The 27,815-nt window shown below is 41.4% G+C and overlaps 1 protein-coding gene across 2 annotated transcripts in view; it reads right to left on the reverse strand.

Moving 5' to 3' along the window:
- GNE (glucosamine (UDP-N-acetyl)-2-epimerase/N-acetylmannosamine kinase) overlaps positions 1-27,815 on the reverse strand; it is a 115,716-nt gene that overhangs the window by 50,626 nt on the left and 37,275 nt on the right. The window contains exons 1-3 of one of the 2 annotated variants that reach the window (XM_069085235.1): positions 22,000-22,233; positions 3,368-3,570; positions 1,444-1,895 (exon numbers count right to left, since the gene is read on the reverse strand). In XM_069085235.1, the coding sequence (XP_068941336.1) occupies positions 1,444-1,895; positions 3,368-3,531 (616 nt within the window). In that variant the 5' untranslated portion in view covers positions 3,532-3,570; positions 22,000-22,233. Of the gene's footprint in view, positions 1-1,443; positions 1,896-3,367; positions 3,571-21,999; positions 22,234-27,815 lie in introns of those variants that run through there. The other variant, XM_069085234.1, reaches the window with a different exon arrangement.

Consider the following 27,815-nt stretch of genomic DNA (forward strand, 5'->3'; position numbering starts at 1 on the left):
AGAGTAACCAATATTATTTACATTACATTTAGCTGAAGATCAAATACTGACTTTAGATTGGTACTCTATTAATTTCTAAAGTGGAAAAGACAGGACAAATATATTTGGTGTCTTTTAATCCTTTCTGTAATATATTCTTATATATTTATAATACACTCATATATTACAGAAAGGATTAAAAGACACCAAATAAATTTTATATTAGGAACTAAGTGAAAAGTAAGAAAGACAAAGGTTCAAAGCATAATACCTTCTTTAGTTGAAATTAAGAGCAATCAATTTAATATAGATTAAATAAAAACAATAGTCTACTTGGAATCATTAAGATAGGATGAAACTATTTAAATGAATACTGAAAAACAATGATGAAAAAGATAAAGTAGTATCTTAACTATAATGAAAATGGAATCATAATATGTCTGCTACAATCTGATGTACAAGAATGCTCAAAATGGAATATGAAAAATAGAAAAACCATCTTGAGAATCTGAAATTTATGATTATATTTCCAACACCATGCAAAAGCAGAAAGCTATGCTAAGTTATACTTATCTATCGCTGGGGTTAGTTATCTTATAAAATAGGAAAACTGAAGTCCTTCAGACATTATGGCATGAGTAAAAATATCTCTTTTCTTTAGCACAACCTTTTCTTTGATTGCACAGTCACCCAATGTTTTTCTCATAGTTAATTTCACTTCTTGATTAGATCTGCCCATCAGGAAAGGAATATACTGAACAGATAACCATTGCTGATTATCTTCCCTAGATATGCAGATAACCAGAACAGATAACCATTGCTGATTATCTTCCCTAGATATATTGCAGTAACTTGGTAAATTAGCATTCTGCTTTCTAAGTTATGAAATGGAATTTATAAGTTAACTGCATAATGAAAACCAAACTCAGTTTATTTCAAAGTTTTCCAAAATTTGAAAGTAACTTAAATTATGTTCCTCACATCAAGTTATTTTTCAAAGTAAAAAATAAATATCTGGGAGTGGCCAGGTGGCTCAGTGAATAGGGCACTGGCCCTGGAGTCAGGAGGATCTGAGTTCAAATCTAGCCTCAGACACTTAACACTTACTAGCAGCGTGACCCTGGGCAAGTCACTTAACCCCAACTGCCCTGCCTTCCTCCTCCAAAAAGCAAAAACTAAAACTAACTAAATAAATAAATATCTGAAAAACTTAGGAATCAGGCAGACTATGAGATGAATATTTTTTGTGAGTTGAACTAAAGTTAGGGCCTTTGATGATCTGGCAAATTGTGTTACCATGTAAGGCTTATACTTGAACCAAGAAACCAACCCCAAAACCAAAACTTACCTCCGTATCTTTCACAAATATCGACACAGTTCAGCCACTAAATAAAATCAAAGATACCCAACATTTTCTAATAGAACAAAAACAATCATTATATTGATATTTTGTGTAATACATACCTAACCACATACGAATGATACTCATGTAGTCTTTATTCTTGGCTGAAAGGAGTTTATCATATGAAGGGCAGCCTGCCAAAAGGATGCGATCGTGGTCTTCACACATAGATATCAGATGTTGTTCTGCATTTCTGGTGCAGCACACATGATAATGAGCCAATTTGGTTATAGCATGTCTAATAGAGTCATCTATGGTCCCACTTACTTCTCCACCTTCAATATGAAGAATACGAATATTCATCAAGGCAGCAGAGGTAGCCACAGCCAGTGCATCAAATCTATCACCATGAACAATCATTATGTCAGGTTTCAGACGATTAAGGACATCTGGAAGCTTTACTAATGCAAGACCTACTGACTCCACCATGGCTGCCTCATCTTCACCCCTAACTATGGTGTGTAGCCTTGTATTAATGTCAAAATCATCTTGTTCAATCATACGATATGTGTTTCTAGGTAGGAAAGAAAGAAAGAATACATCAGAATATTTATTTGAATTAAAGCAATAAATACATGAGAAAAGCAATATAATGAAAATCTCCGAGCGGGATAAACACTTATTAAGAAAGCACAATCTCCGAAAATATAGATTTGAACCAAGGAATCAAGAAACAGGATTCCCAAGTCCTACTTGTCTGTAAAAATGCAAATTTCTAGCTGATAGCACTAACATGATTCTCAATGCATAATAGAAATATTTCATCTGGAAAGGATACCATTTTAATAAAAATTTTGGTTTTAAGAAAGAAAAGTGACTATGTAACTCAGGATTTCAATTCAGTGCCATTCAATTCTGTCAGTAGTAGAAATGCTGTTAATTTTCTATCTAATAACTACATCAATTTAATAATTTTTTCAATCCTCCATTATTGAGGCAGGTGGCTAAAAAAATTAGATTACTTAGATTACTCTCTCTGGATGTCTCTTTTCCACCAAATTTCTTCTCTATCCTACCTCAAAGATAGGTAGGAATCTGCTCAGATTTCCTTATTTTATCGTCATTTACCTTGTCCTTCATGCTACCTCATTTCAAAGCTGATTTTTCTCCCTGGGCAAACAGAACTTACTTCACATGAAAAAATTTAACCATTCTCAAATTTCTTCTTGGTTCCAGAAGTATTTTCTCATATAAAAATGTCAATGTTGTGCTTTTGTTAAAATCATTTAAAACAAAATCCTTTGAAAAAGAATTATTGCTATAACCTGTATCTTGCTTTTTAACAATGATGGGAGTGTTTGGAAATTGAGTAACACTAGTTTAATCCCCTAGGGAACATTAAATGACACATCTATGTTATTCAAAGACCATTTAATTTCAAGTATATTTGGCAAAGGACAACTGTACATTTCTGTTTTCAAAGATTTTTCCTAAACTTCTTTCTCCCTTTGTATTTTTTTCAAATTTAGGTCAAAATATGAACCATATCTAATTAATTACTAATTGACATAATTAATAAATGTTAATAAAACTGAATTTTGTTTTATCTAATATATGAATTGGATTAAAAAGCAACTTGCCATATATGTGACATCACCAATTATCATCATTATACAATATTAAGTTAATATTATACCCTGTATTCAAAATAATTCTCACAATACAATTTTCATAAAGATATTAGTATTATTAATAAATGTAACAGTTTTAAAATGTTATTTAATATCCCTGGCTTCAATTTCCTTATCTGTAAAATGAGAGGCTTGGATTTGATGACCTTGGAGGTCCCTCTCAGTTCTATGCATTTGTCACACATCATTAAGTAAACATTGTACCCTGTATTCAAAGCTGAATAATACTTAATTTTCACAATCCAGTTATCATAAGAGACTGTGTCATTAGTAAGTGTGGCACAGTTTTAAGATGTAGTTTAAAACACACTTCCCTCTAATTACATAAAATAACAAGGTATAGTTTCTACCTTACCCATAGTCATCTATTAGGTGAGATCCGAGTACTACCACATCAAGTTCAAAGAATTGAGGCTCTGCCTTAATGCCAAACATGATAGGGGCAAGTTTTGAGTAATCAGCTCGGTTACAAGTGGCAACACAGACCCGGAGCTTTCGGTTGTTCCCATTCTTCTCCATGATTTTTTTTCTTTTTGAGAGATTCTCAAAATAGAGTTCCTAAATTTGCAGAAAATAAACATTAACATTATCTTTCATACATACCAATTTGTTCAATATTTCAACAGAAATATGCTTATCATAAACTTTTTACAAACCTGACAAAGCTTAAATACTGCCTAGAATAATGACTGCCTTGTGGTTTCACAAGCTGCCTTTTTAGGTTACAGAGACAAATAATAAATGTGCTAGCATAATTCACCATTGAAAAAAGAATTACGTCTAAATTGTACTTTAGGGAATAAAGACAAGGTTAAACATTTAGGCTTAGGTTTTTTTTTTTTTAGTTTTTAATATGCCAAAGGAGTATGAGATGGGACCCACAATGTGGGGAGCAGAGACTAAACATAACATATACTGGCAACCCTGGTGCCAGTGATAGAATGGAGAGGCACCTCACTTACCATCCCCAAGATCTACGTACTCACCCTTGCTTGCTGTTCATCCACCCAAAAAAGAATAATGAAAGTCAACATTTACACAGCACTTTAAAGTTTGCAGAAAATGTTATCCACATTATCTCATTTGTTTCTCACAAATATTTTAAGCATAATCATGTTGTTAAAGCTCTTCCAGTAGATAGTTCCAAGTAACTTCTTCCCGTATTTCAAGTCTTCTATCCTGGAATTAACTTCTACCTCCATAAATATATGTAAATACAATCCAATAAGATTAAACACAACTGGCTAAGTGTTCTCTTACACATGTGTGCTCATACATGCATGTAAAAACACACAGTCTCCTAGAGCTTTTTCCCTGCATGTGGTTATGCATCTATTAATATTTAGTCTGAAAAGAAGATTCAACAACGTTCCTCATCATCTTTTACACTAGTCAAGTCTTCACTACATGAAATTCCCACTCTACAGGTGTATCATTTTGGGGATCACTATTTTGGGAGGCAATTTGGTGTGTGGAGCATGATAAACCTGGATTCTAGGACCTTAGTTCAAATCCCATTTCTACAACTAACTATAAAACTTTGGGCATATAACCGAATATCTCTGGGGATCAGTTTTCTAAACTGTAAAATGAAGGGCTGGACTAGATGACCTCTAAGATATGTTACAACTCTAAATCTATGATTTTATGATCCCCATTTTACAGATGAGGAAAATAAGGCTGAGAGATGTCAAGCGTCTTGCCTCTGCTAGTTAAGGTCCGAGGTAGGTTTTGAAGCCAATCCTACCAGGTCCATTATGCTGTCTATTCTACCATACTGCCTCTTATCACATGGTCTTTCCTTTCATTTCTCTCTTCTTTTACTTTGCCTACTATTGCCTATTATTCTTCCTCAAAATGAAAGTTGGATTTTTTATGGTACTATTTACATCCTCCACAATATTTCACATATGGCTCTGGCAAGGCTGACCAAACTGCGGTAGAACAGGCTACCAACTGTGTCTGTCATCCAAGCATCTGTCTAGCTAAGGTCAATAAGTCTTAATACTAAAAGGATTGCTAATAAGAAATTAATTTTTTGTAACCACAATAATTTACAAAGACATAGGTACTAAGGCAAAGAGGGGTACCTGTTAGAAACCTGGAGCAAAGAAATTACAAATCTGTGATTTATGTAATATTTTGAACTTTTTAAAGGAAATGTTATATACAAATATAAATTCTACTTCTATTTCGTTAGCTTTATATTTTTAAGTGTTCCAAGTATAAAATAGATGTGACCTGAATTTTTTTAAACTGCTAGAAGAAAATAAGATCGTGTACTTTTTTTTATAAATATGGGTAAAAGGAGATTTCTTCTCTTTTAATTAATTTACTTTTAGTTTACAACATTCTTCTACAAGCTTTTAAGTTTCAAATTTTCTCCCCCTTCCTCTGTTTACCCCTCCCCTCCACGGCAGCATGCAATCTGATATAGGTTCTACAATACCTTCACATTAAACATTAGTCAAGTCATAAAGAAGGATTATAACCAATGGAATGGACAACTAGAAAGAAGGAACAAAAAACAAAAGAGAGAGAGAGCAAGTAGTTTGCTTCAATCTGCATTCAGACTCCATAATTCTTTCTCTGGATATGGATAGCCCTTTCCATCATGAGTCTAAAGGGAGAATTCTTAACCAAAAAGTGCACAGAGATAATAAAAGATAAAACAGATAATTTTGACTATGTAAAATTAAAAAGTTTTCATTCAAATAAAATCAATGAAGACAGAAAAGAAAAAGAGTGGAATGGGAAAATATTTGCATTAAAATCATCAATAAAAGTCTAATCTTCAAAATATATGTGGTACTGACAAATATACAATACCAAGAACCATTCCTCCAATATATTCCAAATCACTAAATAATATGAGAAATTTAAATTAAAAACAACTCTGAGATTTCACTTCAGGACATGCTGTGGGTCAAAGATACACACAAAACATACCATTAGCAGAGCTGTAAATTACTTCAATTATTCCACAAAACAATTTGCAATTATAAGAAAGTCACTAAAATGTCCACGTCTTTTGATCCAGAAATCTCAGTACTCAGTATACTCCAAGTACATTAAAGACAAAAAGAAATCTATCATTTACACTAGAATATTTATAGAACCCTTTTTATGGTAGCAAAAAACTAGAAACTAATTATCCACTGAGGAATAGTCAAACAAATAGTGGACATGGATGTCATGGCATTTTAATATTCTATAAACAGTTATGAATATAAAACATACAAAGGAAAAACCTGGATGATGAAAAGTAAGCAAAGATGGGAAAACAGGGTATACAACTACACAAACGACATAACCCCACAAAATTGAGTGCTGTATAACAAATGAGTCAGGCAGTGAAGAAAAGATGAGGAAATGTCCCTTCTTCCCTCTTTGCAGAGGTGGGCACCAGGGGTGGTCATTGTGTACACTGGAACAATACCTAAGCTGTTACTTGGTTGATGTGCTGGCTAGTTTTGCTGAAGTAGTTTTTTCCCCTTTTTTTTGTTATTTGTTACAAGGGCTGATTTTCTGGGTAGGGGAAAGTCAGGGTATAAATGTGTAAAAGCTAAAGTAAAAACAAAGATCTTAATAAACTTTTTTTAAAAATATGTCAACAATCAGTATTAGAATGGAATATTACTAAGCAGGAAGAAAAGACGTGATAAATTCAGAGGAACACAGGAAGATCACATGAACTAATGCAAAGTGAAATAAAAGTAACCAACAGAACCACATACATGATGCCTGTAAAGATGCAAATGAAGAAATCACTAAAAGCATTAGGGTTCAAAGCGTGTGTGTGTGTGTGTGTGTGTGTCTCATGGTGTCATCTCAGAAGAATTCAATCAGGCTGTCTCCAAGTTAAGTAAAGGTTGTTCTGCAGCAGCCCTCTAAGGGAAGCGGGAGCAGCAGCAGCTGCATCCTTACTGGGCAAAGCCGGGGCTTCTATACAGGCAAAGTGCCTTCTTAACAGGAAGATGAGGTGGGGGGGGAGAGGAGAATATGCACAAGGGGTGACGACATCAATGTCCTGTGCATGCTATTTCCCATCCTAAAGTCTGATCCCCCTCAAAGGGGGGCTATATTACTATGCATATGAGATGTTAATTAGCCCTAAGATTACTGTCAGACAAGCACGGTGGGCACTGAGCTTGCTCAGAGCATATAATGTCTTGGGAAAGCCCCTTGGTCAGTTATCAGCTAAGTGCTAGAATGTGATTGATTAGTTCAGGTCTTCGGGGGTCTTATCTGGACACAAGTTATTGTCAAAGGCACTAGTTCAGGGGGTCTGGATACAAGTTTGTTGTCAAGGATACCAGTTGTTCAAGGGCATTCCTCATCAAAAGGAAGCTGAATTCTACTTAGATAACAGAAAAACCAATGAAGGTCCCAGGGAAGAAATAATGAAATTACAGAGCAAAGAGGCCATATTTCCTTGCATTCCTCAGACTTAGTTATAGGAACAACATTTACCACACACAAACTAAGCTAAAAGCTGGCCCATGAGGTACTCCTCCCTCTGACTTGGCACCCACTTCTACGCACAAGCATGGCCGACACAGAGACGAAGAAACAGTTCCCAAATGAATCAATGCTATACCCTGCTGAATATCTTTTCCATGTTAAAGTTAATAACTTTTTTGTTGATTGTAAACCTTTTTGTTTACTGTTAGGTGGCTTATAATTTCTTATTTCATTCCAATCTTGAACCTGAACCACCAAACTGGTCTGAGTCAAGCTCAATTACAACACTTGGCAATAGTTAGCATGAATGGATTGGAATGACCTAAATGAAGTAAGGAAAGATGATGTAGAAGAAGAGGAATCCAGAGTGATTAGACATTCTGATAAGGAGCCTTGAATCCTTAGACCTCTGTGATTCTGGAGGTGGTACTTTTGATTATAGCAGCCAGAGGAGGTAGCTATGGCAGAATAAGGTGAAAAGTCCTCCATGGACCTGGATTAGAGAGCAAAGTATTTGCAGACATTCAGCAGCTAGAGAGAAAAGAGTGTGTGCTCTGCATCTTTAAGAACTGTGCCACAGGGGCAGTTAAATGGTATGGTGGAAAAGAATACTAGCCCTGGAATCAGGAGGACTTGAGTTCAAATCTGGCCTTACTAGCTGTATAACCCTGGGTAAGTTACTTAACCCTGATTGCCTCCAAAATTTTTTTAAAAAGAACCATGCCAATACATATAATAAATTCTACAATATGTTTTTTGTTGAACGTGCACAAATTTTGAATGGGGGTTTATGTAATTGTGATCTCTAGGACCAAAAGCTTTGGTAGGCCTGGACCCTCCCTGGAGACTGCAACTTAGGGATTATCTAAGAATTGTGATGAATGAACTACTTAGCACTTTTTATATGGCATTTGGGAGGCAATTAGGAATTGTGCCATATGGACTTCATTGGAAATGTGGTGCAAGACACAGTGTCCTTCCCAATCCTTGAAAGGATTGATGCTCCCCAGGAATCCAGAAACCCTTTTAGAACCAGGGATATGGACAAAAGGAGGAGAGACTGCTTCCTCATTTGCTCCTTTGAACTGTCCCTCTCATTCTCACTGAGACTCCCAAGGGTAGATGAGGGCCTGTGCTGGGGCCCACTCTGCAGGAGCCCTTGGCAGAAATGCCAACTATTCACATCTGGCATCTAGAGCACACATATTGGTCAGAAGAATCTTTACCATCTATTTTGCTTTCTGTTTTTATCTCCTAAGAATAGATGAATGAATGCTCAATGAACATTCCTAGCCTTGATGGCAGCTATGTAAGTTCAAGACACCAATAGGAGTCTGTGGATGTGGAATCTGTAGCATGAGTTAAAATAACTACTTATGAGAAGAAGGCCAGCCTTGGCCTGGCCAGAATCCCTTGTAGTTGCTTGAGCCATACTTGCGGCTGTTCCTTAGCTCATCAATGCAGTAGACTAGCCAGGGACAGTGGAGTCCCAGAACAGGGATGCAGCACTTGCCTAGGAAAGAACTGCCTTCTATTACCCTGGTCCTAGAACCTGGGGGAAGGAGGGTTGCTGGGGGGGGGGGGGGATGGAGAAGGGTGGTCACAGCAGGACAGAGGAGTGCTCGATATCAACAGCTCCCATGGGCCCAACCAGCAGAGCAGCAACAGGGCTGGCACTAATGTGGACATCAGCACAGGGAGGCCCATCTTATCGTTCTGCTTACTATAATCTGGAACTGATAATAGCCCTGGGAATTCCTATCAGGTTGGTACCCAGGAACTGACAACACTTCAAGAAGGGCTTTGAGGACCAAAGGTAGAACTGTTTGGAGATGTCTTGCTTTCTGAAGACAGGAGGAACATCAAACAGTCTGTCCATTCACTGCAGAATGAGATTGCCTGAGCAGAAGCCTCTAAAGAAGAAAATATTTGTTATCTCCTTCCTATCCGTTGTGCTTCCAGGGAAAAGGTCCTAGCTGATGGGCCAGGGAACATTAAGTACTATGTAGGCAGCAGTGTGGAGGGGCCTTATCAGGTCCTGATTATAAAAAGTTAAGGGCTACACTGGATTTTCCGCGTTCTGTTATCCACTGGGACCCAAATCCTCTGTTGCCCACTGTTGCCCATTCTGCTGATGTTCAGGAAACTGCTTGCTGCCACTGGGTCAAACCACTGATATAATTCCCTGTTCACATAAATGCAAAAATCAGCCCATGAAGAATCAAGAGCTTTTTCCTCTGACTTGTCACATGCTTCTGACAACTGAACCAGCATGGTTAACACAGAAGTGGGTAAGCTGTATCCAACTGAATCAATGCTATAATCTTTTCTATGCTGTGGTTAAGTTTCTATATGTGGCTTCTATAATCTTTTCTGTGCTTTTTTTTGACTGTTTGATGGCTTAAATTCGAGCAACCAGAGTAACTCAAATCAGATCTGGTCCTATGCCATTTGCCAACCGTAATCACATTATGGTATTATGATATTACCATACCTAAATTTACCTTAAAATTCCCTTAATGTTCATCATTAAGCTGCTTTCAATTTTTTGCAACTACAAATAATGTTTCTGTGAACATCTCTGATGAATTTATTGATTTTAAATAAAATTTTCAGGATATAGTTTTAGCAATGGAATCAATGGGTCAAAGGGTATAGTTTGGGGTTTTTTTTTTTTTTTTTTTTTGGTAATGTTCAGTACATATTGCCAGATTGCTCCAAAAAATATTACATGGATTTGCAATTCTACTACCAGTGAATAAGGTGTACCTGATTCTCTGTAGCAGCTTGTACCTAATTCTCTGAAACCCTGCCAGCACTCAGTTTCCTTGCTTTTAAAATTATCTTGGGAAATTTGATAGGTATGAAGTGGTACTTCAATGTTGTTTCAATTTGTATTTCATTGATTGTCAAGCATTTTTTCAAACAATTATTACCACTGTTTCCTCCTTTGAAAATTGTTTCTATCCTTTGATTCTGTTATTTTTATTTATATGTATCGAGTTTATTTCAGGTTTTTTATCTGTCATACTTTACCAATCTGTTTGTAAATATCTTACTTGGCTATACTCCTTTGGAAACCTTGTCATCCTATAAGATTTCATCAGCTCTGGAATTCTACCTCATCACCACCTTCTGCCATCCCGATTGGAGAGTAGAGTTGTGAACTCTAATCCATTAAAGAAGACAGCTCAGTTCAGAGATCTTGTTTCTCACCTGGCTGCACCCCTTTGGGGCTATTCTGACTGACTTCTCTGTTAGCAACCAAGGCCTTAGGGCCAAGTACCCTTCCCCCTGCAGGAAGGCCACCCCCCCCTCCCGCCCAGTACCATGCCGCATGAATCTGCTGACCACAGAGTGTTTCGGCAGCAGGTGTTCTAACCACAAAATGTTTCAACAGTTGTTTACAAGAATCCCTCTCCCCGCCCACTTCTTCAAAGAGTATATAAGCCTTGTTTACCAGCAATAAAGAGCTCTCTCTCTTCTTCATCAGACCTTAAAACAAACTCGCATGGTCTCTCTCCTTCTTTCCCACCCATTCCTTTGCAGGCTGGGTCCTCCTCGGCCCCACGATTAACTTGGTCCTGCAGGACGGGACAAGTGGCGCGCAACAGGCACGGACCCTTGCCAGATGGACCAGTGCCTAGCACAACCCCTTCTTTTGCGGTGAGAAAGCCCCCCCCGGCTGTGAGAAGCCTCCATCCTCGGTAAGTTGAATTCGTCCGTCTCATACTCATGGGTAAGAAATTATCTAAGGAACAGGTCTTTATAAAGGACCTTAAATCATTACTCAGGGAAAGGGGAGTAAAAGTTAAGAAAAAAGATTTAGTTAAGTTTTTTTTATTTGTGGATGATGTTTCCCTTGGTTCATTGTAAATGGGCCAGAGATTCACCCTGGCAAGTGGCAGAAAGTTGGCAGGGATCTAAATAGAAAATTGCAAACAGAAGGTCCGGAGGCGATCCCTGTGACTGTCTTCTCTTATTGGGGCCTCATTAGGGATACTGTAGAAGCAGCCCACAGGGACCCAAATAACCAACAATTACTGTCAGTCGGGAGTTCTGCCTCCGCCCCCTGTCCCGAGCAGCCTCCTTGGCCTCCTTGCCCCCCGCCAGTAAAGAGCCCTCTTGGCCCCCGTCGGTGGTAACAGACATGCCCGTAGCCCCGAGACAACCCCTCTATCCCCCCCTTCCCAAGGAGGAGCCACCTACGGCCGACTCCCTTAACTTTCCAATATTTACAAAAAATCCAGCAGTGATATTTTAGACCCTGGGAATGCGGCAACCTTGGAGGATGAGGCAGCTCGTTATAATGACCCTGATGGGCCCCTTGGACCTCTCCTCAACACAAGCCCCCATCGAATTTCTCCTCCTTATGTGGTTCAGACTTGTGCACCTGCCCTTCTTTCGCCTGGCTTATCCCCTGCCACCCTCACAGAAGCTAGAAATCAGCTTTCCACCCAGGTTAATGAACTTCGGGATGTCCTTGACCTCCAGAAGCAGTTTTTTCAGCTTTCTACTAAGCTCTCCTCCTTACAGAAAACGCTGCATAATTCTGTTCTCCTCCCGGCTTCAGGCCCCTCAGTTGCTCCTCCCCCGCCTTCCCGCCAGAAGGGACCCTCTCGTAAAACCAAAGATGTAAGGTTAACCTTTCCTGTAGTAACCCACTCCGATAAGTCCTCCCCCCCTTCCGATGGCCCCTCCACTTCTGCCGTAAAGCCCCCCGCTACTGATGACTCGCAGGGGGAATCGGATAGTGAGGGGGAGAATGAGAATGAAAACAAAAGTGACGATGAGACTCATGCGGCACAAGGCACTCCCCCTGCAGGGTTCTGTAAATTAAATTTTAAGACCTTAAAGGATCTGAACACCGCAGTCAAATCTTACGGACCTAATGCGCCTTTCACACTCAGCCCTTGAGGCCATGTCCTGTGGAGGCCATATGCTCCCCGGAGAATGGGTCCCTGTAGTTCAAGCAGTCCTTTCACGCGGGCAATTCCTAACCTGGAAGGCAGATTTTTTCGATCGCTGCCAGTCCGCTGCCGCTGCTAACTTGAAATCTCCACGTTCGCCTTCTGCGAACTGGACTTATGAGAAACTTAGTGGACAAGGGAAATATGCGGTAGAAGACCTACAGCGGTGTTTCCCTGTGGGGCTTTTGCCCAGACCACCAACGCAGCCCTTGCCGCGTGGCGATCCCTGCCCAACACTGGCTCCCCCTTTGCCCCCCCTTAATAAAATCGTTCAGGGAGGGCAGGAAGATTTTTCTGAATATGTCAGCCACCTATTAGAAGCCACTGAGAGGACCCTGGGGCAGGAGGCTGCTAATGACCAACTTGTTAAGCGCTTAGCTTATGAGAATGCTAATAATGCCTGCTGAGCTGTACTAAGCAGCAAATGGAGAGATAAATCCCTTGATGAGATGGTTCTTGTGCCGCGATATAGACCCCCTTGCTTCCAAAATGTCACATGCCGTGCATTTAGCTATAGGAGTGGCATTCCAAGTAGGCGGGCCTCCTAGACATTGTTTCCGGTGCGGCCAGCCCGGTCATTTTGCTCGCCAATGCCCTGGGGACACCCCACCCTCTGCAGGCCCTCCAAAACAGCTAAATCAACCCTCCACTGTTTGCCCTCGTTGTTGTAAGGGGAAACATTGGGCCAATACCTGTCAGTCCGTCACTGATATGGACGGCCAACCCTTACCCTCCCATCTGGGAAACAGCCGGAGGGGCCTGGGCCCCTCAACCCATTCCCTTTGTACGAGCCTCGGGGAACAGCCCGTCTGCCCAGTACCCCCCCTTTGCCAAGCAACAACAGGGAGCGCAGGGTTGGACCTATGTGCCGCCTCCCCCACAATATTGAATCCAGAAGATGGGGTACAGACCATTCCTACGGGTGTCTTTGGCCCTCCCCCACCGAATTCTTATTTCTTTATTATGGGCCCCTCGTCCTCCACCCTTGCTGGCCTGATGATTCACCCCTCCCTGGTTGATAATGACTATACCGGGGAGATTCAGCTGCTTGCTACCGCCCCCTATGGCCCCGTCTCAATTGATAAGGGACAACGCTTGGCTCAGGCTTTGCCGCTCCCCCTGGATACTGCTTACCCTGCCCTTGCCAAAAGGCACGGAGTATCCCGGCCCGGATCATCCGACCTGTACTGGGTCCAGTCCATCTCTCAGGAACGCCCTACTCTTAAACTCACAATACAGGGTAGGATTTTTGAAGGTATTTTAGATTCTGGGGCCGACTCTACCGTTTTGTCACAAGAAGCCTGGCCCACTGCTTGGCCCTTGCAGACCTCCATAACCTACTTACAAGGCATTGGTCAGTCCAGGAACACCCTCCAAAGCTCCCAATGGTTACCCTGGAAAGATGATGAAGGAAATGCTGGTACTGTCCAGCCGTTTGTGGTCCCTGGACTGCCTGTTAATCTCTGGGGTAGGGACATCCTTTCTCAGATGGGAGTCATTATGTGCAGCCCCAATGTGATTGTGGCTCAGCAGATGCTCTCCCAGGGATTCCTCCCAGGACAAGGTCTTGGAAAAAACAAACAGGGACGTTTGACCCCCGTATGGACTGCCCCTAAGGTGGGTCGTGCAGGCTTGGGCTTCCACAACCATTTTTCGTAAGGGCCACTGGTCCCCCTGCACACCAGGCAGACAAAATCACCTGGAAGGATGACCTTCCCGTCTGGATCGACCAGTGGCCCTTATCCATAACAAAGCTAGCTGCAGCTGTAGAATTAGTGCAGGAACAACTGGCTGCAGGGCACATTGAGCCCTCCACATCACCTTGGAATACCCCCATTTTTGTTATACAAAAGCATTCATGAAGGTAGTGCTTACTGCATCATCTTAGGGCAGTTAATAAAACCATGATCCCTATGGGAGCACTTCAACCGGGGCTCCCCTCCCCTGTAGCCATTCCGAAAGGATTTTCTAAGATCATTATTGATTTAAAGGATTGATTCTTTTCCATCCCCTTACATCCTGATGATTGCAAACATTTTGCCTTTAGCCTCCCTATAGTTAATTGTGTGGGCCCTTCTCCCCATTTCCAATGGAGGGTCCTCCCCCAAGGCATGGCCAACAGCCCTACTCTTTGCCAGAAGTTTGTGGCCCAGACTATAGATCCATTCCGGTTGCGCCACCCGGAGATTTATATTATCCACTATATGGATGACATCCTCCTAGCAGGACCTGATGAGCCGTACCTGTCCAAAATCTGTCAATCGCTCGTTGCGGCTCTACAGTCCCGCGGGCTCTTTATTTCCCCTGAAAAGATCCAAACCCAGCCTCCCCAGTTGTTTTTGGGTTTTGAGCTCCTCACTAATCATGTCTTCTCACAAAAACTCCAATTAAGGGTAGACTGCCTTCACACACTTAATGACTTCCAGAGGCTCCTTGGAGATATCAACTGGCTGAGACCTTATTTGAAACTCACTACAGGAGAGTTAAGGCCCCTGTTTGACATTTTGAAAGGGGATTCTGACCCATCCTCCCCCCGCCACCTTACTCCTGAGGCGCGCAAAGCTCTTATTACGGTTGAGCGCGCCATTTGTGATCAGCACATAGGGTATTATGCACCCCTTCAACCCCTTTGGCTCCTCATATTTCCCACCCCCTTTGCGCCCACGGGATTGCTTTGGCAACGAGAGCCGCTTTTTTGGATCCATTTGCCCGCATCCCCCTCTAAGATTTTACCCACCTATCCCCATTTGGTTGCTACCCTCTTGCGCCTTGGCAGGGGGGCTGCCTTAAAACTTTTTGGTAAAGACCCCGATCATATTGTATCCCCCTATACTGCTGCACAAGTACAGTGGCTCGTTCAGAATGATGATGATTGGGCAATTAGTTCTATTTCCTTTCATGGTACTATTGATAATCATTTTCCTTCAAATAGACTGATTCATTTTCTGCAAAGGACGCCTGTGGTTTTCCCCAAAGGAACAAAAACAACACCAATTCAAGGAGCCCGCTTGGTTTTCACCGACGGCTCTTCCACGGGTGTTGCTGCATTTAGCATTGATGGTCAGGTATCCCGCTTTGATACCCATTTTTTATCTGCACAATTAGTTGAGCTTGTAGCCATTATTAAGGTCTTTGAGCTCTTGCAAGAGCCTTTTAATTTGTATACTGATAGTGCTTATTATATAGCACACTCTGTCCCCCTTCTGGAAACAGTTCCTTTCATTCGCCCTTCGACTAATGCCTCTCCCTTATTTGCAGAACTTCAACGCCTTATTCTTGCCCGAATTGCCCCTTTTTTCATTGGTCACGTCCGGGCCCATTCAGGCCTGCCGGGTCCATTGGCAGAAGGAAATGATAAAGTCGATCAAGCCACTCAACTGGTGTCCATTGCTCTCACCGACTCCCCTCTTTCTGCTGCACAAAAAGCCCATGCCTTGCACCACCTTAATGCACAAACCCTTAGGTTGTGATACTCCATCACTCGTGAACAAGCACGACAAATAGTGCGTCAGTGCAAGGGCTGCCTGACCCTCCTACCTGAACCTCATTTGGGAGTAAATCCCCGGGGGTTAATGCCCGGGGGAATATGGCAAATGGATGTTACCCATTATCCACCTTTTGGTAAATTGAAATATGTTCATGTCTCCATTGACACCTTTAGCGGCTTCCTCTTTGCATCCCTCCAAACAGGCGAAGCTTCTAAACATGTGATTTATCACATTCTTGCCTCCCTAGCGGTCCTCCCACAGCCCCAAACTATCAAAACTGATAATGGACCTGGTTACACTAGCATTGCTTTCCGACAGTTCTGCGCCCAACTGGGGATTAAGCACATCACAGGCATCCCATATAACCCTCAAGGCCAAGGCATAGTTGAAAGAGCTCATCAAACATTAAAAAATATGATCTTAAAATTACAATCAGGGGGGGGATATGTTATACCCCAGAGCAGGGAATTTCAAATTCACCCTCCTAAACCATGCAATGTTTGTTTTGAATTTCCTCACTTATGACGCTAATGGCAAAACCGCTGCCGACCGCCTCTGGCATTCATCCACGGCAAGCACTTATGCACAGGCCATGTGGAAAGATCCACTGTCCAATAAATGGCAAGGCCCTGACCCAGTCCTTATCTGGGGCAAAGGACATGCCTGCGTCTATGATACACAAGCACAAAACGCCAGATGGCTTCCAGAGCGCCTGATAAAACTTCACAACTCGCCCAGGGATCTCCCTGAGAAGTCTTCTAACTGTGCTTTGTTTCAGGAGACGTCATGAACCAGACGAGCCTGCCGGACATCACAATGATCCTTTGCCTGTTTGTCATCTTCGGGGCCATCCCTGGCACTTCGTACCAGCTTCTCAACCATACCTGGCTGGTAATAAATGGGGCAGGTGATACAGTGTGGAGTGAGTCAAAAATAAGTCAAAAAATGAGTCAAAAATAATATCTGAAGACTGGTGGCCTACCCTATACCCTGATCTTTGCAAATTAGCTTTAGGGGCACCAGCCAACTGGGATTTGGAAGGGTATGGCGACCAACAGCAAGCCCCCTTGTCTCCCTCCCCTCCTGGGAGGTGGGGCCTTGACTCATGGGGGGGCTGTGGCTCAGTTAGCCAAAGGAGTATGTTAAGAGCACTTCCCTTTTATGTCTGTCCCGGTTATCATAGAAATCGCGCCCTGAACTACAAGTGCAGAGGCTTGGCAGATTACTATTGCCACAGTTGGGGCTGAGAAACCACTGGGGACACCTACTGGCATCCCTCCTCCTCCTGGGATTTTATTACGGTCAAAGCCAATTATACACATCAGGGCACCGGGACTCCGGGTTGGACAAACATACAAGAGTGCTCAGGGTGGTGCCATCCCCTGCGCATCCAATTTACAGAACCCGGTAAAAAATATACTAACTGGGACCGGGGTGTGTCTTGGGGACTTCGGCTTTACAAAGAACGATATGATGATGGTTTGACTTTTACCATCAAGCTCCGTAAGAGCATCCCTAACCAAAATAAGCCTGTGGTTGTTGGTCCCAATACTGAGCTTCACTCAGGAATTTCTCAGGGGCGCAGAATTAAGCCTAATCCCCTGCCCATTTCCCCTACACCTAGAGCACCAGTAAGTGAACCCTTTCGGCCCACACTTCCCAATGGACCCCCTTCCTCCGCTGAACTTATTCTTTCTTTGGTTAACGCCTCTGTATATGCAATTAGCAAAATGACTAATCATTCCTTAGAAGATTGTTGGGTTTGTTATTCCTCAGCTCCCCCCTTTTATGAAGGAGTTGCCCATTTTGGGAACCTTACCTTTACTAATGACACCTCTTCCCTGCGCTGGGGAACAAAGGATAAACATGGCCTTACCCTCAGTCGCATTTCTGGCCTCAGCCTGTGTCTTTTGGGACCGCTTATGCTCCCTCCCAGGCAACTTGAACAGGTTTGCAATTGTTCCCTTATAGTTAATGCCTCATTTCAATATATTGCAGCACCAAATAATTCCTATCTTGTCTGTTCCTCTGGACTTACCACCTTTGTGATTACGACCTCCTTTTTGAAAAATAAAGATTACTGTGTGGAGGTTTCCCTTCTTACTCACCTCACTGTCCACTACCCAGACGAATTCCTCCGGTTCTGGGAACAAGGCTCCAATTCACATAGTAGAACTAAAAGAGAACCCCTGACCGCACTTACTTTGGCTGTCCTCATAGGTCTTGGGTCCATTGGCACTGGAACTGGGATTGCCTCTTTGGTCAATTCAAATATGCAATATGCTCAACTTAGTGCAACTATTGATAGGGACCTCCAGGAACTCCAAGCAGGCCTTGAAAATCTTAAAGACTCTGTGGCCTCCTTGGCCGAGGTGGTCTTGCAAAATAGGCGAGGCCTAGATCTCCTTTTTTTACAGCAAGGCGGCCTTTGCGCTGCTCTAAAAGAAGAATGCTGTTTCTATACTAACAAGCTTGGCCTTGTAGAAGATAGTTTAAAAAGGGTTAAAGAAAGTTTAGAGAACAGAAAGAAGGAAAGAGATCAGAAGGAATCCTGGTATCAAAACTGGTTCTCTACATCCCCCTGGCTGACTACCTTGCTCCCCACTCTTTTGGGACCCCTCGTGGGGATTCTGTTGCTCCTCTCCTTTGGGCCATGGGCCTTCAACAAACTAACCACTTTTGTTAAATCACAGATTGACTCGGCTCTTAGGAAACCCATTGCTGTTCACTATCATCGGCTTAACTCCGGTGGGTCTTGTGACGACCTTCCTTCTACGACCATCCTCGAAGGCCTTCAATTTTCTACTCTTGCTGGTGCAGATGCTGATCTGTGGTACTCAAGGGTGTGGAAATGTTTTCATAGATCATAAGGTTTTGACCAACGCCGTGAAAGAGCTCATGATGGGAATACAGGGGCCCACGAGCCAGCAACATCAGACCTTGCTGCAGATGCACCCAAAGAAGACAGGGGCTCTGCCATTATAGGTCTTGGCCGGGGACATCAGCCCCATAGCCTAAGATGGGCCTTTCACTGGTCTTTTGTTTAAGTGTTTCCTACCTTTTTAAAAGAAAAAAGGGGGACATGTTAGCAACCAAGGCCTTAGGGCCAAGTACCCTTCCCCCTGCAGGAAGGCCACACCCCTGAGTACCATGCCACTGTGAATCTGCTGACCACAGAGTGTTTCGGCAGCAGGTGTTCTAACCACAAAATGTTTCAACAGTTGTTTACAAGAATCCCTCTCCCTGCCCACTTCTTCAAAGAGTATATAAGCCTTGTTTACCAGCAATAAAGAGCTCTCTCTCTCTTCTTCATCAGACCTTAAAACAAACTCGCTTGGTCTCTCTCCTTCTTTCCCACCCATTCCTTTGCAGGCTGGGTCCTCCTCGGCCCCACAAATAACTTGGTCCCACAGGACGGGACACTTCTCCACCAGTCCACAAGTTGTGTACCTTCTCTTGCCTTCCTCCCTCAACCCCTTTTCGGGGGCCTTTTGTATTGTCTCCTCCATTAAACTGTAAACTCATTGAGGGCAGTGGCTGTCTTTCTCTTTAAGTATTTGTATCCTCAGGGCTTAGCATAGTGCCCAGCACATAGCAGACACTTAATAAATGTTAATTTATTATTATAATTTTTCTTTTAATTATGTTGTTTTTGTTGTACAGAAATTTATCTTAATGTAAGTACATCTAGTCCTTCTTTAATTATTCCCTCCTATTTATTAAATACAAAAAAATTACCTCCCTTACACAAGTGAAATAAGTGCTTCATGGGTTTTTTCCCCATTTTTTTCTGCTAGTTTAAAAAAAAAATGTCTATCATCCAGCTGGAATTCACTGGGGCATAGATATGGTGGGATATGTGAGTCTAAATCCATTCCCTGCTAAACTGCTAACCAATTTTCCCAGTTACATTTATTAAAATAATGGCTTCTTTTTCAATGAGTTTATCAAACACTAATAATCTCCTGCATATTGAATGTCTTTATATTCCACAAGTCTAAATGTCTATTTTTTCTTTTACCCAGTAACACATAATCCTAATGATAATTACTTCGTTATGTATTCTAATGTAAATGTTTGTCAAATAAAGAAAGGATTATCATGGTCTTATATATAACATCATAGTAGACAAATATTTTTACTATGGAAACCTCTATCATGAAGAACTAGAAATAAAATGAATGAAATTCATCTCTCCTTTGGTACTCATTATAGTCTTAGAGAATTGCATAGGGATGCTAAGAGGTTACATGTCTTGCTCATGTCTCATGTCTTGCTCATGGTCTCCTCTCTGCTTGCTCAATATGAACTATTATGTTCTTTTTGAGTTAATAGTAACTGAAGAATGGATTATGGTGACAGATATGACTGTCAGTCTCCATCTATTTATAAAATGAACCAAAAATGGACATTAATTTCAAAGGGTGGGATTTCAATTAGATAACAAAAGAAATGGTAAATTCATTCATTCATCTATTCGTTCAACAAAAATCTGTAAAGGCACTACTATACGGCAAGCATTGTGTTAGCCTCTTGCCCCTTCCTCCAAGGACCTTATAGTTAGTAAAAGATAAAAGATATGCATTCAATTAACTATAGCACAATATTTGTGAAATGTAAAAAGTACAGGAGTGATACAAAGTTCTACAGGCATTCAAATAAAGGAAAAATCAACTTTATTATGTTATTACCAACAAAACTAGAACATCATATAATGATTGTAAAATCCTGCCAATGTAAGCTTAAGCACTGTGGGAGGTTGGGAAATTTTCTTCCCTGGGCATATTTATCTTACAGATAATATTCTAGAGAAAATACAGTCTCACTGAAGACAGAATGATACAGTGAGTAAAGAATTATACTTTTAACCTTAAATCTCCTGGTTACTTGGACCACAGGATTAAGCAGTGTTATAAGGGCTCTTAGAGATCATCTAGAAGAGTTCTTTCATTTTGCAGATAAAAAAAAATTGAAGCCCATAGTAATAAAGTTTGATTTTTTCAAAGATCACATAGGTATGTTCTTTTTACTACCAGCAACAAGGATGGACACAGCAGGTCACTGACACCATCCATTTATGCCAGTGGCTAGAGGCACCCCTCCCCCCATCAACATATGGTAGTGACTAAAGGTGCCACCATTAACTCTAATCATACAACTCTACACCATTAACTCTACTAACAGTCAGTCCCATTACAAATATGAACCAAATATAAAACTCATTCAACAACCAAAGTTTTTTCTACCTACACACTAAGCAGCACAGTGGATAAAGTGCTAGACTTGGCCTGCTTCAGACACTTTCTAGTAGTGTGACCTTGAGCAAGTCACTGGACAGCTCTCTGCCTCAGTTTCCTCAGAAGTAAAATAAGGGCAATAAAAGCACCTATTTCACAGGGTTGCTTTAAGAATCAACTGAGATAAGATATTAAAGTGGTTCTGCAAACCTTAAAGAGCTATATAATTGCTAGTTATTTATTATTATTACACACTTTCTCTTCCAAGGGATCACAAAACCGGGAGTGAAGGTATCAATGTGAAGGATTAACACTTCACTCATAGTCCTTGATGAAGGGAAAAAAACACCACCCTGTCACTTTTTCCTAAGCCACATGTCAGGTCCGGTATGAACCACCTCCCTAGGGTGTTACCTAATCAGAGGCTAACCAGTTCCAAAAAGTCCTTTTCAGCCTCTTCATTATTTCCTTTTCTACCTGGCACCTTTCCCCAGCAGGCCAGGAGGAAAGGACTATCTTTTGTTTGCAGCTGCTGCGCAGTCAACAAACACCTCAGGCCTTGACTACGTTTTCCCAGGTACTCCACCCCCTGGATTGGCAGGTGCTGAAGCAGGGAACCAGGGGCTGGCTGACACGGTGGGCGGGCGAGCAGGAGACCGTTAACTGCACCCCTTCTCTCTTGCCCGCTCTGTCGGGCCGGAAGGAGCCAAGGCTAGACAGGGGCCGGGCCGAGGCCGACGCCACCAGCGGGACAAAGCGAGGGGATGCTGCTTCCCACTCAGTACGCCCCGCTCCTGGATGCCCCGCCCCCCCCCCGGGGGCTCTCACCTCAGCAGCAGACCTGCTCTCTTCCTCTTTGCCCACGGCAGCTTCCCGTTTCGGTGGGCCCCGGATGAGGCCGGGGTTAAACAGCTAGCCCCTGGCGACTGAGACAAAGAAAGACAACCAGGCAGCGACAGAGGCGGGTCAGGCGGCCCCTCGGTTGGCCCTGACAGCTCCGGCCGCCGCTCCCGGCTCTACTAGAAAGGAAAGGAGAATCCCACGCAGGCGCTGACGTCAGCGTAGCGGGGAGGGGAGGGGGGGGAGGAGCTGAAGGAGTAAGGAGGGGCGGGCTGGAGCCGGGCGAGGAGGGAGAAGGTGGAGGGCCACCTTGAGCACGGTGATTGGTGATCTCTCCCGTCAGGCACCGCCTTTCCCCGCCCCTTCCCAACGGTTCTTGGTGAAGGGGTGGCCTTGAGCTTTGTCTTCTCAGCCAGCGTAGTGTTTCCAACTCGGGGGGGTGGGTGTGTGGCAGGAGGCTCGCCCTCCTTCCGACCACAGTGTGACCCAGGACCAGGTTTAAGGAAAGGAGATTATCTTCCACCAAACCAGGCCTTCGTATTTCTATTGGGCTGGAAGCAATTACCATATTTTACAATTTACGTATATTACAACTATATTTGCATATTCAAATAGTGAGACACTGAGGTCCGCTCTTCCTACTAATCCGGATCTCCCCTGCCCCCAGCCTCGACTCGGTTTCGAACCAGGTTCTGGGAACTCTAGCTCTGGCCACGCCCCCGCCCTCTTAGAGACGACTGCCTGCCAGGTTGTCAGGTCGGTCGGTGCCAAATTCCCAAGACAAAAATGACTTTGATACATGGAATAATAGGATGATAACAACCTTCATTTAAAAAATAGTTTCCGTAGCAAAAACACGAGAGTTTTTAAGTAGTGGCCGCAATTAAATGCAATTAATTAATACGATGAAATTAATTGTGATTAAATTCTGACTATTCCAAGAATTTAAAAGTTCCTACTAAAGGAAAAACTTTCAAGATGATATAGTCACTTCTTGTGCATAGATAAGGGGTTGGGTTTTTGTTTGTTTCTTTTAAGTTTCTCTTGTAAACATTGAAATAAAATTTAAAAACTTATACATTTATAGAAAAGCTTTTAAAACAGACTAAATGGTCATTTGTTAAATGAGAGGCCAAAAAAGAGCAAATTTGTATGTTGAAGTTCTGGAATGCAGCACCTCAGGTTTACAACAGCCCATTGAGATTATGAAATTCTACAATAATCAAATCACACTCTATTTCCAAAGTCTGATTCCTGCAGGGAACCCAAACTTGATTCCTTTAAAATATTGGCAAGCTAGCCCCTGGGTCACCTAATCTTCCAGACAGCAGGTCAGGTAAAAACTATCGAGCTGCAGTCTACTTTGTGGTTCAATATTTAGTAAGTACATCCACAATGTACTTAAATTTTAATCAAATATTCATTTAGGTTCTGCTAAATGTCAATTCCATCTCTGAATAATAATGATAAACAGTAAATAACATTTTAAAGTTTGCAGTGCTTTATATGATATCACAACACATAATAGCTGTGTGACCCTAGATCTAACCTCTCAATGCTGCCGGCAACTTTCTAAGCCTCTAAGTTATAGCTGATGATAACAGAATTTGAATTCAGGTATTCCAGACTCAAGTTTGGCACTCTATCCAATATTCCAACTACCTACTTTAATGGATAGAGAACTAGACTCAGAGCCAAGATGTCCGTTCACATCTTGCCTCTCACACACATATCCCAACGTCTTTTGACCTCACTTAATATCTAAATGCTTTGGGCAACTTTCTAGATTGTATTTTTTTTTCTTTTGGAGAGGGGAAGGTGGGGGAAATTGGGGTTAAGTGACTTGCCCAAGGTCACACGGCTAGTGTTAATCGTCTGAGGCCGCATTTGAACTAAGGTCCTCCTGACTGCAGGGCCGGTGGTCTATTCACTGCGCCACCTAGCCGCCCTTTTAATTTTGTTTGTTTGTTTTTTTAATTTTTTTACTTTCTAGAGTGTAAACAGAAGTTGGAGAAACAACCTTCCTCCTCCTCAGCATCGTCTGGCCCTGAGACCCCTCCCTCTGATTGGAGGGGGAAGATGGATACCAGGGAGGGGTCCTCCTAGATTCTCCACTTAGGGAGGGGCCTCTCAGTGCAGCTCCCCTATTTTTCTCACTCCAGCCCCCATTTCAGCTTCTTTTGATGTGGTCTAGCTCTTTAGATTGTGAGTTCCTTGAGGGCAGAGACTATCTTTTGTCTTTCCTTGTATCCCCAACACTTAGCACAGAGTTTAATAAATGCTAATTGACTGACAAACTGAAGCTGCATTGGTAAAGGACTTTTAATCATGGAGTAATTCCCTGTACTAAGGAAATCAGGTTTAGTCTCTATCTCTTATATATGTAAATGTTGTCTCCCTTAATGGAAAGTAAACTCCTGGAGGGGTAGAGAAAATTTTTTGTCTCTATCCCCAGATACAATGCTTCTAAGGTAGTAGGAACTCAATAAGTGCTTGTTGAATTTGGCTTGCAGATAGAAAAATGAAACCGTTATACATTCCCTCCCAGGCCTGAACTCAAGGCAGCAAACATTTATTACCTAAGAGTTAAGGAACTAGGTGACAAAGTGGAGAGAGCACTGACCCTGGAGTCTGGAGGACCTGAGTTTAGCTCCAGCCTCAGACGCTTACTGTGTGACCCTAGGCAAGTCACTTACCTCGATTGCCTCAAAAAAAAAAAAAAGCTAGGAGCTGGGATACAAAAAAAGGAAATGGCCCTTTGCCCTCCAGAAGTTGGAGCTTACAGAGGCAGGCAAAGAGCCAGAAGGAGTATTAGAGAATAATAGCAAAGGAGAACCCCAAATTGTGCTTGGAAAATCACTCTCTCTACATAATTCATATGTAAAAAAGATGACCTTTAAAGATAATACAATTATTATAGCTAAAGGGTGGCAAATGAGTGCTATGTACCTTAGGAAATGAGAAATTAAAAGAAGTTAGGTAAGACTTATATATGCTGACTGATACAGAGTGGTAAGCAAAACCAGAAATACAGGCAATAACTTCAACAATGTAAATGGAAAAAACAAAACAGGACTATGCAATTAGAATGGCCAAGCTTGATCTCAGAGAAGAAATGGGTGAGAAAAAGTGTCTTCCTCTCTTCCTTCTTTGCTGGTGTCAGGAATGATGGTTGTAGAATATTACATATATTGTCAGACACAGTTGATGCATTGGCTGATTTTGCTGAACTGCTGTTTTTCTCTTTTTAATCTCTTTTACAAAGACAGCTTGCTAAGCAGGGTAGAAATGTAATTAGAAAACATGCTATAAAAAGAAAACATAGCAATAAAAATAAGATTTTAAAGTTTGAAAGAAAAAATGCTATCTTTTCTACATTGCCTGTGAAGTTTATCCTTTGATTAAATAGGTTTGTTAGCCTGAGAAATAAATAAGGATGAGTCTAGTAAGGAATAGTTTCAGTTATCAATAATATTATCTAAAGACACAGAAGCCAAGTTCTACACATGGCAATGGGCCATTAACATTTATGCCTATGTTTGCAACAATTCGGTGTGCATTTTATGTTCTTTAGCAATAATACCTTAAAAAAAATAAATGAAGAACCTTACAAGAATCCTGCAAAATAAGCAAGGATTGCAGCTCCCTTCCCTCCAAAACCCCCAAATAAACAAGGAAAAAAAAAAACAAAGGAAGCAAAATCTGCAATGACCAGAAGAGGAAAATGAAAAGAAATCAACACTTAAGTGATTCTCAGAATAAAAAAATATAGCAAAGACTTGTTCACAGGCCCATTGCTCCTATCACCCCCATCCTTTCTTGCAACCCATGGCTGTCCCAGCCAATGGCAGCCCTTTATCCCTGAGATAGCAATTTTTAAGCAACGATTTTTAAAGATGATTCCTTGGCAATGCCCCAGGCTCCTCACAGAGTGAAGGTCTATAAATTAGACTAGCCATAAGGTTCAAGAAGAAGCAAAGGAAAACTGAGGAGGAATTTGGCTCCTCAAGGTGAAGATTAGGGGTGTGAGAAGAGACCAGAAATGTATCTAGAGCCAACTATTGAATGTTGTATAGTAGAACTCAGGTGGCCAGCAGAAGGAATGAGGGGGAAAATGGAGAAAGACCCAAATGCAAAGCCTCCTTGGAAATTCACCTCAGTAGTGTCCTAGGGGTCACACCCCCAACCCTTTCCTGACCATCCCCCCAGGAAAAGGGGACACAGAACTGGAGTGGGAAAGGTGGTAAATAGGCCCAACAATAACAGTGTCTCAAAATTTCAGTGAAGCAGTGTCCAAACTAGTCACTCTCACTTCTTGAGGGAAGTAGATTTCACACAACCCCAGTGGTCTGAGAGAAGAAAAAACAGTCAGCAAGGACTGGGGTCAAGGCACAAACAGTACCAATTCTGAGAAAGGGAAAGACCTGGCAAAAATTTAGAGCAAGGATGCCATAGAAAAATCATGGAGTGATTGTTAAAGATAGATAGGAAATGACTGAGGAGAAATGAATAAACCTTTGAAAAAAGAGCCATCTCAATGAACAAATAATTATTATCAACATAGGAAATTAAATCATTAAGATTAATTCGGGAAGTTACCCTGAAATAACAATGGAGTTACTCCAAGAACCTTCGGAATAGTAAACAAAAAATTGATTGAAAATATAAAAGAAATAAGGACAGAAATTATTAGAAATCAGCAAATTTAATGTTAAAAAAGTAGGGAACCTAGAACAAGACAGTTACTTTTTCTCTGAAAAAGAACATAATTGAAGTGTAAAAATAAAGAATTAAGGAAAATAAATAAAACCATTTTTAAGGAAACTAAAAGAGCATGTGAGCTCCAGAAAATCAGAATATTGAACTTGAAGATAGAATACAAAGATATAATCTAATGAATATTTTTTTCCTGAAGGAAAACACAATGAAAAAGAAAACCTAAATACCATACTTCAAGAAATCATGTGGGAAAATTACCAAGAATTACAGATAAAAAAAATATTACTAACCAGAAAGAAATGTCAAATTAACTTTCAAAGAAACGTCATAGTCAAACCTCTGAATTACAACATTAAACAACTTTTTCAGGCTTTTTATTTAAAGAAAAAAATCTTTCACATTTCTAGGGTGGTGAATCAGAATAGGAAAGTGTTATTCTGTGTTCCTGTGAAATCTAAAGAAAAACTGGAATATAATCACCTGAAAAGCAAATAAGATTGTTTGGTACTCCCAAAATAATGTCCTGCAGAGCTGAAACAAAGAAAATAATTGAATGTTCAGAAAAAGGGAGGAATTTTAATCTTTCTTTAAATGGAAGATATTAGGGTTTTAACATGCAAAATGATCAAACCAAAAAAATCAAAGTCAAATATTTTCAGGTATGAAGGATTAAAATGTTTGTTTTTGTGTAGCTAGGGCTCAGCAAAACTATGAATTTGTGGTGGGGGGAATGTTTTTATTTGTTGTTGGATTAAAATAACCAAATTTTGAGCACTGCCTGAGACATTGAAGAGCATCAGTGGACTAGAGAATCTAAGGAGAAAATATATGAGGAAAATCAGGAGAAAAGTAGGTCGAAGAAGTAAATTAATATTTTAAAGAAAAATAATTTCATTTCATTATTAGTAAATCAATATTATAAGTGGCAGGATGGTATATTATAATGTATGGAGTCTCAACCCACAGTTTAAGAAGTGCTGAAGTGGGGGAGGCCAGGTAGCACCAGCTCCAGTGTCGGGATGACCTGGGGATCGAATCTGGGCTCAGATACTTAGCACCACACCCAGAAATAATAACTGGCTGTG

The sequence above is a fragment of the Petaurus breviceps genome, unplaced genomic scaffold (genome assembly GCF_028583685.1).
Source record: "Petaurus breviceps papuanus isolate PSGF00001 unplaced genomic scaffold, PetGlider_PUasm1.0 175, whole genome shotgun sequence".
In the NCBI taxonomy this organism is placed as follows: Eukaryota; Metazoa; Chordata; class Mammalia; order Diprotodontia; family Petauridae; genus Petaurus; species Petaurus breviceps.